We start from the raw sequence: 14,893 nt of genomic DNA on the forward strand, positions 1-14,893 counted from the left end.
GTATTGTCAGTACGAGAAAAATGAATATCATGTTTCTATCATATCAAGGTTAGGAAATGTTTGTACTGAGAACATGGACAAAGCCATTTCAGTTTCCGTTCAAAGAACGACTCATTTATTAATTATAATTGTAATTTGAAATTAAACATTAATTAGTATTAAACATTATAGCTCAATTTCATATTCAAATGAAGTTAACTCTTTCTTCCAGCTGAAAGTATACCTCATTAAATAAACATTAGCTCTTCATTATGAAATAAAGTAACATTAATGTGACCTTGCTCTAACTTTCTAATCAAGCTGCATCTGTTACTGTTGAGTTAGTTAGTATAATTATAAGTTTGCAATGTAACCTGTAATGTAGTAGTGCAAAAATGTTTAAAAATAAAAACAAAACAAAAGTATAGATGTGAAAAGTGCAATACAAAATAAATTTAGTAGTAATGTTAGATATCATTTCATTACAAAATAGTATGATTAAAAGGCATTTCATTGACAGCACCATTAAAAATGGAAAAAAAGGAAACATATTTAGCAAAGAAGAAACATCTTCTTCGCATTGTTCTTGATGTCGTCAATATTTCGAGTTGAGGTTATGGCAAGACCAGCATCATTGTAATACTAATTTTAATACTATTGTAATTCCATTGTAATTGTATTATAATACCAATGTAGTACCAATGTATTACACCTCTGTAACACCATTCTAATACTTTTGTAACACAAGTGTAGCACCACTGCAACACCAGTGAAATAGCATTGTAATACCATTGTTATACTAAATATATCATAGAATATATAAATATATATATATGTAGTAACAATATAATTGAAACACCATTGTTATAAATATACATCTCACTTTGAATAACACACAAATAACAACATATTAATTTCCATCGCTTTTTGGCCATACTGTACCTGTCATGGCATTACATTGCAGAAGTGTGGAAGGATTTCCTCCGAGAAGTTATATGCAAACTGTTATTCAGTATGTCCACATTTGGAAGAGCATTTCTTTTGCACTGGTTACTTAACTAATATTCAAACCTTATAATGCAACACATTTCAAAGAAAATATTAGTTTCATATAACTAAAAATAAACATTTCCTAGAATGTCATTGAGAAAAAGTTGGGCAAAGGTTTTGGTTCACATAAAGCCAATTTAAACTTATAGTAGCTAGTTGGTTTTGAGAATGATATTCCAAGATTTTTCCACCAAATTATTGGCTCATGTTACTCGCCCAATGTTCTGTGAAAACTTTATGAAATATTTCTGCTTGTATAAATGGTACAATAGCAGATCATAATCATCAATAGTATAATGATAATAAAAGGTCCAGCAATAATATTTTCCAAGCCAGTAAGTTACCATAGTTAACTGATACATATATGCTATGAAGATGTGCTAGGTTATAGGCCTAAATGCTGATGTCTGACTTTATAAAAAAAAAGTAACAGATTTTGTAAGGTAAATAGTTACACTAGAGCATCCAATAATGATGTACTCTCTCGATACATGCTTCTATGAGGGCAAGATAAGTTCTGCCGATTTCTAATTAAAACAAAGAAATGGCTGCATTAACAATGCTCCTGTTGGCTTCTTTTGACAGGATTCTGGGTAAAAAATCCCTATATTTAGGACCAGAATCCTAGAATATTTTGGACTAAAAGGAAGAAAAAAATAACATCCTTTCTACAATAGGAATCACTAACAACATGATATTGGGTTTGTATTGATTAATAATATGCTTTTATTGCTCCATTGGTCTTTTAAAAAAAAAACAGAGAAAAAAGAAAAGAAGAGAACTTTGTTCATCACAGCTACATGGCAACAGGATGTCTTCATCTGCTTTTTTTTTATTATTATTTTTATTTTTTTTATTATTTTCATCTTTAATGAGGGTAGTCCTGCTCAGTGCAGAAACTCTGCTTTCTAGAGATGCCTTCAAAATTTTAATTTTGAAAAAGTGGTAACTTTTATCTGATAGGCAGTCCCAAAGCAGGAATTGGAATAAATATGAGAAGCCTTAATTTTCTGACTGCTCATTGAAAAGAGAAGACTGAGTATAAACCCTAGCTTGTCCACAACCCTCGCATGGACAGAGCTGGAAAAAAAAAACCGAAACACTTCCAAGAGCACACCCACTCTGTTGTTCTCTTTGGGAATCTGGCATGAACCACATGGAATAATTTACTTGCAAACCAGTCGAATTGCTAAACGAGTGCGAAAATGCATACCACTTTTGAACACAGGGAACCATAGTATTTTGAATAGAGAGATAAAATCCCAGAGCCTTGAAAGCCGCTACACAAATATGAAGGCTTAAAGATTCCCTGTTATAGTGTTTGACTGATGTCAAAAGAGAGCACAAACGATCCTTTAAAGCATAGGTGGGCAACCTTTTTGAATGAATGGGCCAGATATAAGGAGTGAAAAATTGACTGGGCTGCACCTAACCAACGACCTGCTGTTGATTTCAAACCTTTGATTCCGAGGACTTTCAAGCAATAGGTGTGTGTACTTAATCTGTATTCACAAAAACATAATGTCAATACAGTACAGTTGATAATTAATGGGGATAATAGGCCTACCTGACAGCATCATTAGTGCCCATAAATTCTAAGTAGCTAGCTCGTTTTTGGTGATGATGTAAAATAGATTGATTTTTTTTCTTTTTCTTTAGACATCTCACAGTCTGCCAAAACTCACTGGCACCTGGCCCGCAGGCCGTAGGTTGCCCACTCCAGCTTTCAAGGATAACGGTGAAATTTAGCAATCTCTCTGACTTTTGCTCTGTGGCTTTTCTTTTTATACTCCAGTAGTAATTTTTCATCAATGGCTCGATCAGATTCCCGGGCTCCTAAATGAGATTCTTTCATTTTCTTCGCATAGGTTCTTGAATCAATATGGACTATAAAGCAACGAGTAATTTCACACATGGATTTAACAATTAACGTATAATTCAGGTAAACGGGAGAAATATTTTCATAAAAGTTTGACGAAATACAAAATTGATGCTTCCTTGTTTCTTGAAAGCAATTCTAGGGACAGATTTCATTCAGCTGTTGCAGATTAAAATTTGCGCTTAGAAAGCAGGTTACGATCATATTATTACTGCTAGTAACTAATTCAATCGGAATATTACATCCCTACTGTAGAAATGGGCGACAAACTATTGAGAAGGAACAGTTTGTACTTTGCGTACTTGCATGGCAGGATACATTTTGTTGCAATCAAATGTGACCATCTGCTTGAAGAGAGTTTCGGCTAGCTTTGCTAGCTATAATGATTATAGCTTTGTAATAATCATTATTGCCGGCTAAAACAAATAAATGAAATGAAAAATGTAATCCATTTCCACATTTTGGCACAGTTCACTTTGTCCTAGCGCTATTCACTTGATAGAAGGCAGCAAAACTGAGGATCACTGAGCACTGACAAAAGTTCACACAACATTCAATGAACACTAACGGAACAGCAAACTGAACACTGACGGGGGAGGGGAGGTTCTCTAAACACTGTTAAACAGGGACACTTTTTTAAAGGAATGTTCATGGAATAATGATGGAGGGTTTGACTAAGAACTAAAAAAAAATGTTTGATGAACATTGAAGGATGACCTTAGACAGAATTTTAGTCTGGAAATATAACAGGAAAAAAAAAAACTGAGGGCTGGTAATATTTATACGAAGAAAAAGAGAGAAGAGTTTCTGAATATTACCGCACGGAACATCTAACTGGATGTTCAGTGACAAGTAATCAATGAATCTTAGGATGTTCACTCTGCGGTCACGGAGCACTGTTCTACCCCCTCAACCTTATACATTTAATGAACGCTAGTTATTCATTAATGCATTAATGATGTGATGCAATGTTCACCGTGACCTCTCAGCACATGAAGTCACTTGACATGCATTCATCAAGTGTTCATTGAAAATCACTGAGAGAGTAAAAAAGTGAGTGTTCACTGAGCAATGAACATTGAAAATCACTGAGGGGGCAAAAAAGTGAGTGTTCACTGGAGCAATGAACATTGAAAACCACTGAGTGATTAAAAAGTGAGTGTTCACTGAGCAATGAGCCTTGAAAATCACTGAGGGTGTAAAAAGTGAGTGTTCACTGAGCAATGAACATTGAAAATCACTGAGGGAGCAAAAAAGTGAGTGTTCACTGAGCAATGAACATTGAAAAACACTGAGTGATTAAAAAGTGAGTGTTCACTAAGCCATAAACATTGAAAATCACTGAAGGAGTAAACAGTGAGTGTTCACTGAGCAATGAACATTGAAAATCACTAAGGGAGTAAAAAAGTGAGTGTTCACTGAGCAATGAACACTCATTGACATACCACTTATGACCACGGCATGTTCATGGTTTCTTCCGACTCCTTCCTGAACCCTACCTCACATTTCATGCACTTAAAAGACTTCCATTTTCACTAAAATCTTCTAAATACTGGTTGTGCCAGGCTTTCTCCTAGACTGACATGTCTGTGTTGTTGTCAGTGGTAGATAATATCATTTGTTCCTCTAAAAATCTTTGATTCCGTCTAGACCGTATAGTTTGGCAATTTTTCTGCCACACTTTGACGACAACTGATCAGTAGAAAGGAAAGCCAGCAGCTTGCTATGTGTCCGTATGCAAAGGCCTCATCTAACCAACCGTCCATGAACAGCACCGAACAGCAAAACGTTATTAGAACACCGGATAAAGTAGCTTTGAGGATTCTCAAACTTAAACTGGGGAAAAGGATGAAATATGCTTGTAGAATTGACGAGACACACGCTCCGAAGAAAGCTGAAAGTGCTACCAGGATCTCTTGGTACTGATCCTGTGGAAAGAAGCCATCGTTGACATTTTATCAGGTTTGAATCTATTTGAAGAGATTACCGAAAAAATTATCGCAGAAAAAAAGGTAAGACTTTGGTCAGTGATGTTACAAAATCTACTCATAAATGTTGAGGGTGATTAAAGCGTTGACATAATTCAGATTCAAGGAAAATATCTATCAAATTTACTGGGCAAATGAAACTGTTAGGTGTCATCCAAATGTTCATAACTTTCCTTATGATTTGATTTCCTTAACATATTTAAACCTATTTTGAAAGAGGTTCAACTCAGCAATCATCCTTATCACGTTGGATGCTTTCAAAAATGAAAAAATTCCAGAAAGCTACAATAAGTTTTTTCCAAAGGGGCGGGTGAGGGGTGCAGTGGAGGGGAACATTATGTCACGATGGTCAGGTCTGGGACCTGTCATTTTGTAAAGTGTGAAAAGTCATCATTTCTCTACTAGGTGAAATACTGTACTTAAATTTCTATTGGCTTTGATATCACATTTACAATGGTGAAAAAAAAGCAGCCTTGTTTCTGATGCAAATTTGCTAAATAATTAATAATGCTTATTTAAGTTGTATTATTCAATACATTATTCAGTGTAGTTTATAATTCTCATCTCTTGTAGAAGATGATTGTGGGATTGTTTATTAATTAATTAATTAATAATGCTAATTTATTTGATTTCATTCATTAAATGGCTGTTGGATTACAAAGAGGAGGATATTTTGGAAATGGAAGCGAAGTAACTTTGAAAGCCTTTTCCTTAATATTCACAACTATATTCATCGGCAAAACAGGAAATACAAAATACAAGCGCAATTTGAAACAAGGTAAAGTTATGATAATTTCAGTTCTGCTCTTTTGATTTTCTGTAATGCACACTAAGATGCCATGCCCAGAGCTCAACCAATATTGCATTTACCGCTTACTGATGTCAATTCACATTAACATATACTTAACAATAAACTCTGAATTAAAGATAAGCCTTGCATGTAGTACATTTATGACAACAATGTTTATATTACCATTGTTCATTGAAGTGACACAATAAGGTTAGCCTTACACTATAAAGTCAAAAAATTGTCTTTCTAAGGTTTGGGTGGCGACAAAAAACATACCTGAAGGAGACACTTTAAAAACGATAAATTTGTCCCAAGAGCAGCAGGGATCATCTCAAAATCATTCACTGGAATTTATTTTCCTTAATACATACACAAGTCCATATTGCAACTCATTGAACACTTAACAGCAAATTATATACAAAATTCATTATCATGATATAAATAGATCTAGACTGTAACATTTGTCATTATCATGATATAAATAGATCTAGACTGCTGCATTTGTCATAGAAGAATGTTTTAATGTCAAAACTTACTTGTGCAAAAATGGGACCTGAGCTAACAATGGTTCCAATTCTTATGAAGTGGTAGAATCCCCACAATAAACATAGGACAACAAAGAGCATCCCTAGGCAGCCAATTGGGGGTTGCTTTTTACCTGTAAAGAACAAAGAAATGTGACATTGATTTTCAGAGCTATAATAATAATAAAAATAATTAGTATTATATAGCGCAGAATCCAACCTACAGGTTGCTCAATGCGCTTTACAGATGTGTGTAGCATTTAGGAAATAAGTAAGTTTTAATAGCACGTTTGAATTGTTCAAGTGAATCAATTTCCCGCAGATGGACTGGCATCGAATTCCATAAGTGCGGGCAGAATAGCAGAAACTGCGATCACCAAAGGTTCTCGTGCGTGTCACATGAACAGTCAGTTGATAGAGTTATGTCATTGGGTACAGCCTCCCTCCCTCCCCCACCCCCATCCCCAACCCCAAACAACAGGAAAAAACTTAATTAAGAAAAGGAGGAGTTCTGACAAATGGACGACAATTCACTTTAAATTTTCAGAATGTTTTCATAAGAGAAAGTAGTCTGGCCCAAGATAAAGCAATTTATTTTCTTTCAAAGTTCAGACATTTAAGATTCTGATTTGACAGTTTAGATTGAACAATCCATTCAGGATACACTAGTACAAACTAAAACTTTCAGGAGAGTTGAGGGAGTGCTAATAAAGGAATCTATCACTACCGACGCAGTGCAGTGTAGGAAGACACAAGATACTAATACTAGGGTCTATTGAACAAGACTAACGTTAGACATGTTCCGAGAGAAATTGGAACAACATAAACATCATGTAGGAACTTTCATAAAAACTACTTAGAATGTGTTCTTCTCTCATTAGTCAAAATAAAATAGTCCCTAGTCTGTCCATTTCAACATTAATGACACCAGAGCCTGAGCATTACTCTGGCAGTTTTGGAAGAATATCTGTGTGAAAGTCATAGCTTTGAGAGAAACTTGTGCTTGAATACCACTGTTGTCAGTGACACAGGTGAAGCACAGCGGTCTCTCAATTTACTTTCAGTATCATCGATCGATGCTTTTTTTAAAATTTTGCCAGTCTCATTAGAGCTATTTTACAAACTTACCAGGCAGAGGATTAAAGTGTTCAGCGACCATGGAACCATTCGTTTCATACATTTTCTCTAAGCCGATGTCATCGAGGGAAAGGCGGTGAGGAGGGCGAAGTTTCACTTCTTGGGACATGTCATTCAAATTTGTTCTTGGCTTCAGTGACCTTGTGTTGTTATATCTTTGTTTAACTTTCTGTAAAATTATGTCTGTTATGACAAGTTTTGACAAGAAAGAAAGAAAAACAATAAGAAGTGCACTTACAAACATTTCATTGAACAGAATTATCACCAGCTATTCTTCTATAATATTTTCATGTCAGTAGCAATTTTTTCCATTTGTGTGCCACAAATTTATTCACTGTATGGCTTATAATTAAAATTATAGTATAAAAAAATGCAATCAGATGAAAACATAAAAGTATAGTACTGCACAACTTATTTCACAAAGATTCATGGCCAAGCTTTAAACTGGACTGTAAAGTATTTAAATACAATAGTGATACATAGTTTCCACTGAAAATGACTGTATATTGTTTAAATACAAACGAAAGTTGCATTTAATAATTTACCCTAAGTTATCTTTCAGTGTGCTTCCTTTGCCAGCATATTTGACACACTACAAGTAAAGTTTACCTGAATTCAAAACAGATGTACAGTAAGTGCAAGTGGTGTACTGACATTCCAAATGTTGACTTTATTGAACGAGCAATTAGCTACGGCCAAAAGTTCTACTTCATTTTCATCCCACAGACTCCATTAAATAAGGGATGCCTCAAAAACCCAGCATTTCCAATAGCACATTCCAAACTTGGAGAGACTTAGTTCTAAATGAGTTCAGGTTTAAATAAAGAATTCACTAGATTCTAAATGAGTTCAGGTTTAAATAAAGAATTCACTAGATTCATAATATGGACACTAAAGTAGGTATTTCAGTTTGAGTTTATTTCTAAGTTTTCTAGCTGCTCTGTCCAAAAGCTATTAATGGGTCATAAAGAGCTACTGTACAGTTGATGTGAGAGATAGTATTGCACTGACTCCTGCATTCGATATACCTTAATGAAAGCTTCATGTAACTGCCAGAATGACCATGCACATATAGCAAACTAGGGTAGTTCACATTGATATCGAGGGCCAATTAACAGGGAAGTGTAACATTATGGAAACAGATTATTTACATATTTTGGCTGTAGGAAAGTTTTGGTTAACATTCGTTTTCAGGATATGACTTGGAAGCGGAAGCCTTTCTTAACTAACATGATAATCCATTGCTACTTACTAAATTCAATTAGAGCATATGGTCTGTTGACATTTTTAACCTTTCTGGCATCGTAGCTGCTGATAAATTCTCTCTGTAGTTCATCCAGGAAGCAAAATGCTAGTACTGAAGGATAATTCTCCTCACAGAGGGAGATGAAACTCACCCCAAGGGATGAAATTAAACTGTGGATGAAAAACAAAAACAGAAGTCTTGCCTTAGTCATGTCTTTTTCTTTTGACAGGTTTCCTACTTGACTAATGGTTAAACCTTATACGCCTCCATTGTTTCAGTAACATTTCAAGATACCTAGATGTTTTTTTAAACTTTCCCCTTTTGCTCAATCTTCTTGAAGGGCCCAATATTTGTGAGAAATGGTGTATTTCTGTGATTGTTGACTACTTTTTACAGATCCAAAAATGCCTGCTAAGACCATCAGAGGAGATAACGCTTTATTAATGTTACAATGAATGCAGAATGAGGCTTTAATTACAAAAAATGGCCTCTAAAGTTAGGAAATATGATTTAAAATGCTCTGCAGCTGCGTTGTAGTCTTGCGTATCATGAGACTTGACAAAATACAGGAAACCAACCGAGAATCCTTAGGAATGAAAGGTACTATTCATTGTCCAATGAAATATGATCTATGGGGAACTTGGTCCCTGGCCATCAGTAATCAGTGACTCAAGAATTGTTTGTGGTTGTTTTCATTTTCTCTCTACATTGTTGATCTTAAAAAGAAATAGCCTAAGCTATTTTGCCTAGACCAGTGGTTCTTAAACTTTTTTAGACACCAGTCCCTTTCGACCATCTTGAACTGTCCCAATTCCCCCCTCCTCCTACCCTTGACTTCGCAATCAGTGACCAGCTCAGGGAAAACCCCAATGGCAGGCTAAAATAGTGGTGCTTTGCACTTATAAGTTACAAGAGCTGTCTCTGCTACAATAACATCCAAACGTGAAAGAAATTGGACCTAGGGGTGGAGTTATTGAATTTCTAATACCATATTTGGATAATTTTGGGTCACAAAGTTTATTTCTGTTCCCAGACCCCCTGGATGCCTTATTGTGCCCTAAATCGCTGCAGTGATGTGTCATAATCGCCAGGGACCCCCAAATCAGTGCAAATGTCCCCTATTCCCAGTGTCACCTGTAGCCCCCCTCTGTGACTTTCAAACACCCCCAGGGGGCGGCAGGGACCACTTTGATAAACACTGGCCTAGACCATCGAGTCTGTTGAGAATGGTATCCAAAGTTTGTGCCAGAATTGAAACTAAACATGAGAAACATGTTGTGTCATTTACACAACAGCATGACAAATTAGGTATTACTGTACCTGAGCATAGCTACACATATAAAAATTCAAATTCTGACAAGGCTAGAAATTAGGTCGATATGTTGCTTATCATGATGCAGTATGATACCAGCAAGTGTAGTTCAACGTTCGTGTAACTAGTACCAACACTAATTTTTAGGATACTTACTAAAGCCAGTGACTTCCTGTATGTAATGAGCATCTGTCTGGGACAGATGCAGCTTTCTTCGAAAGTAGTTTGGCACATTTCTTACTCTCAAGGACCCTCTGGCTCGTTTCATGATCGGTTGTGGCTGACAGTGGTAAGCCATCGCTGACCCTCGATATTAATGCAAAAACAACCATACTGGTCGTGATGACCACAACTACGTGTTCAGAGGGATGTGTACCTATAAAACTATATGCGATGTGTACATAGCTCTTTGGATGTGTACAAAGAACCTGTCCATTTCTATAGATGAGGACGTGTTTACTATAGTTTATGGAACGCCGAGTAAAACTTACAAATTTGTTTCCAAGAATACTTGTACATGCAAAGAGCTAAAATATTTGAAGGTGTCGATAAACAGCTTATAATATGCTGATAGGCATTTGAAGGATTCAAATTAAAAAAAAAATTGCCTTAAAGAAAAGACAAAGAATTGAAAAAATTAAAAATGGCTCGCAGATCGAGAGCCTGAGCATTTTTGATCACCTGATAGTATGGTTGTCACTATGACGTCATGGGAGCAACAAATTTAACCACGACCAGTAAGGTAGCTCATATTTCCCTGTGTAGCAATCCTATCCGGAAGAAGGTAATTGATGTGTATTTAAGCGGCAATGAATTGGAAAATGTGGAAAACTGTAAAAACTGGCATCCCCTAGGACACTTGGGTGTTATGTGTAAATTCTAAATTCTTTTAGAAAATTTCAAAAGATGTTACGTTCGTTAGAACCTACAGCGTTTCCGATGAAGACCCTTCTTCAAGTGAAGTTTTGCGGCATGATGAAGAAGCATTGCCTGTCGAAATTAAACATTCCATCACATAGAAGTACCAGACTGAAATATCCAGCTCAAGGTAGAAGTCTGAATATGTTATCAATGCTATACTGATGAAAGTCGCAGTGGGTGAAGTTACCGAGAACACACAATGGAAGCTTTTATTAAATCACCACGATAGATGCACCATAGTTACATTTCTATATTATGCCACCATGGGCGTCAACAGGTGGGGGACGGGGGGGACATGTCCCCCCTACTTTCAAAAGTGGAGGGGATATCATATCATTTGTCCCCCCCCCCCCCACTTTTCAGAGCAGTTATTAAAAAAATCACATGCATATGCGCGATTTTCTATCACAATTGCTGAGCTGATTCAAGTAGAATCTAACTTAAGAATCATTATCAATAAATTGCACTGGAAATTAGAACAGTGCTTGGCCCTTTATCCCCCTTCCTCCGATATTCACCCTCCCCGCTTCGTCCGAGACCTCTGATAAAAGTTTGTGCGATGTTTGAACGATGTTTTAGAGTGTTTTGTGGAAGCACCCCTTCTCGCCAGAAATGGAATTCCCCTTGCCCTACACTGTGAATCAGAGAAAACGACGCATTTCAACTTGAAAACAAGTCGAAGACCCCACCAGGAAGGTAATATCATATATTTTAGGCCCTACAGACAGTATTCTGCCTGTATGCAGGGTATTATATGATACCAAACTACCGAAAATATTTCGTTTGAGATGGACGCTGTGTAATTCGTTTCCCTTGGTGTCAGAACGGCATCTTTCTACCAGTACTTTCTGTCGGAATTTAGTTTTGTGAGACAAAATTTCTCCTCACAGATCTGGTTCTGATGTAACTAAAAACGACTCAGGAAGGCCGTCTCCTGCGATCTAGGGGGTCTTATGTACCCAACATTTTCTGGTACGCTACGCGCCAACCAATGGTGGCGCTCCGCTTAGATAGTATAGTGTCCCCCCACTTTCTGAAACCTGCTGACGCCCATGTATGCCACTAAAGTTATGTGCATTTCGGTAGTAATCTAAACTTGAATTCGCCTTGAAGAATTGTACTTGTTTGTCATAACTGTCTCTCTGGTGACTAGGTCTATCACCGTTTTGAATGATAGTTTTTTCTTGTTTCATTTTTTTCCAATTGATTAGCTAATCAATTGGAAAAAAAAATGAAAGAAGAAAACACTATATTTTATTCTTCCTTTAAAGCAGTAGATATAGCATTTGGTTCTGTTTTTAACAGGCTGGCAAATACACTGAATTTCTCAGTCGACATTAATGTTTCATTTCTGCGAGCTCTGAAAAGTACTTCTCAGCTTTCGTGTGTGACGTCAGAGTAATTATGTATTATCTATGGTGACGATATGATTAGTTTCCCAGTTATTTGGAAATTTTTGGTAACGATACCCCAATTTTTCACAAATACCAGTATGAAAGTATAAAAATATACTCTGAAAGCTTGAATTATTTGAAAATTCAGTCGAGATGAATTTCTCATTTCTGAGAGCTCTGAAACGTACTTCACAGCTTTCGTGTCGGAGTGTGACGTCAGAGATCGTAGTGCTGGCGTATTATGTTGGAAGCTTTGGTCTTTTTGTCCGAAATTCACAGCTAATCACAAATTGCTGCTCTCCGGCTCTACAAACCTTATCATTTTTCTTGATTTCTTCAAAACAAAAAATAACAATAAAAGAAGTATTTCGTCATCTAGTCCAATATGTCATTGATTTCTTCACATTTGGGCATCATTGGTTAGTAAAAACAACATGACAATTTTTAAAAGTTTAAAACAATCTTGCATCCTATTATACCATATGAAATATGTAATAATGCTAATTTCTTTAAATTTGTTCCAGTTTTCATGGAAATAATTTTTTTAGACGAAGACAGACAAAGCACAAACCAACCGAGAAAAAGACATAAATCCACACGAAAATGTAGAAAACAGACGAATTTTACAATAGGACTTGTTTGGGTGTTTAGGTCGGAGACAAAGGTCAATTGAGGTCAAAGGTCAAATTGGCCTAAATTGTGAGAAAAAGTGTCGCGAACTCCTTCTAGACCACAAGTCCGATCAACTTGGCGGGTGGGTAGCTGTCTGACCATGAAAACTCGTGACTGCGTGATTGATGACGTCATAGGTTAAAGGTATAACAAACCTATTTTTTTTTTACATTTCATTTCAAGTCAACGCAAGACTGGTGGCGGTAAAAAAAACATTAGAAAATATTGACTTCGCTGATACCACTGAGGTAGGCTTGAGAAAGAGCCTTCTTAACATATCCTGTCAATAAAATATATTTGAAATTACTGAGAACACTGTCGTCGTTCTGTCTTTCTTCATCGGACATTTCGGCCATTCTGAGGACAAATGTATTTGCAAAGTAATATCCTCTAAAAATTTATATCCGCAGACTACAGACTTCGTTTTGATCCACTGGAAATGATATCCTCTCGAAAATGTTAAACTAATGTCCTTGAACACTGCTATCCTCTTTAACCTTATTAACTATATAAAAATCAATGTTGAGTTGACGAGATACGATAAGTTGTCAATAAAACAGTTTGCAGAAAATTGTTCAATTGTTCAGATGGAATGAAGTGAACAATTGGACATTTTTCAGAAAAATGTTGAATTGACGAGATATGATAAGTTTTCAGTTAAACATTTTGCAGAAAATTGTTCAATTGCTCAGATGGAATGAAGTGAACAATTGGACATTTTGCAGAAAAATATTGAATTGACTGAGATATGATAAGTTGTCAATCAAACATTTAGCAGAAAATTGTTCAATTGCTCAGTTAAAGCACCTTGGCAATCCAACAGTTGTCTGATTGTTGATAAGATATTATCTTGTTATCTAAACAATTAACTGAAAAATGTCAACTTATGGGGCAAAGTTTTTCTAATGTTGATGGCACTTTTAAGCTTCCGTAGATGCGAGTATTTGTGGTGAATGAAACACAGATTTTTCACAGCTGTTTGGAGGGAGCGGTTTGTAACAAAGATCTCTACCACATCAGCTAAGCTAAACACGATAGTTGGGTTAGTGTGTCTCCTCTATAGCTTTTCTACACAGACCTTATAACATGCTCATTATATGTGCTTCTTTAGATCAACAGTTGGTCTGTTAAACCATCACTACTAACACCACATTGCAATCTGCATTGGGCATTTCTCATTTATCTCTCTGTGCATTTTCTGATCATTCAACATCATTTTGAACTTTTCAAGTGAATGACAATTGACTTCAGGCAGTTTTTTTTTCATGTACGCAATCATCCCATATTCTCATTTGTTTCTATTTTCTCTCTATGTTTTACATATAACTACAATAAACTACACAATGGTATCATCAAGGACTTTTTAGTGAACACATTTATTTTTATTTCATGTATTTTCTTCTACTTCATTATCAAGATTTTGAGAAAAAAAATAAACTTTTATTTGAAAATAATTTTACCATATTCTAGACAGTATAAATTTCATATTGATTTTAAGTTTGAAATAACCCTTAAGTTTCCATGCCATTGTCAATCAAATTGTAGACAGTATAAAATTTCAAATTGATTTTAAGTTTGAATAGCCCTTAAGTTTTCCAGGCCATTGTCAATGTTCTTCAAGACGGCTACTCTCTATTTATAAGGCAGCATCTTCTCCATAACACACTTTTTTTTCCCTGATAAAGTTAATTTCTCATTGATTAACCTTTTGTTCAGTTACTGTATGTAGCATCACATCACTTCATAAAACAATAGAAACATTGGGAGTTGTGTTTGATCCCATGTACCTGACACTCAGGGTATTGCTCAACTAAGTAATCATTTATAAAAACAATAGTATCACTGGGAGTTGTGTTTGATCCCATGTACCTGACAATCAGGGTATTGCTCAACTAAGTAATCATTTATAAAAACAATAGTATCACTGGGAGTTGTGTTTGATCCCATGTACCTGACAATCAGGGTATTGCTCAACTAAGTAATCATTTATAAAAACAATAG

General features: G+C 35.8%; 1 protein-coding gene and 1 long non-coding RNA gene across 2 annotated transcripts; one reads left to right on the top strand and one right to left on the bottom strand.

Annotated features, from left to right (window-relative positions):
- Nucleotides 1-86: 86 nt before the first annotated feature.
- Nucleotides 87-10,284, bottom strand: LOC139958632 (vesicle-trafficking protein SEC22a-like). Its single transcript, XM_071955850.1, has 5 exons — nt 10,062-10,284; nt 8,600-8,763; nt 7,339-7,530; nt 6,223-6,344; nt 87-4,836 (listed from the first exon to the last, which is right to left on the bottom strand). Exons 1-5 carry the CDS (start codon nt 10,235-10,237, stop codon nt 4,555-4,557), a joined length of 936 nt encoding a protein of 311 aa, XP_071811951.1. The 5' UTR covers nt 10,238-10,284; the 3' UTR covers nt 87-4,554.
- A 2,320-nt stretch (nt 10,285-12,604) lies between these two features.
- On the top strand, nt 12,605-14,785 carry LOC139958708 (uncharacterized). The gene is made up of 2 exons (XR_011789844.1): nt 12,605-14,407; nt 14,484-14,785. It is a non-coding gene; the product is annotated as an uncharacterized lncRNA (long non-coding RNA).
- Nucleotides 14,786-14,893: the final 108 nt, after the last annotated feature.

Source organism: Apostichopus japonicus, chromosome 18 (genome assembly GCF_037975245.1).
Source record: "Apostichopus japonicus isolate 1M-3 chromosome 18, ASM3797524v1, whole genome shotgun sequence".
Lineage (NCBI taxonomy): Eukaryota > Metazoa > Echinodermata > Holothuroidea > Aspidochirotida > Stichopodidae > Apostichopus > Apostichopus japonicus.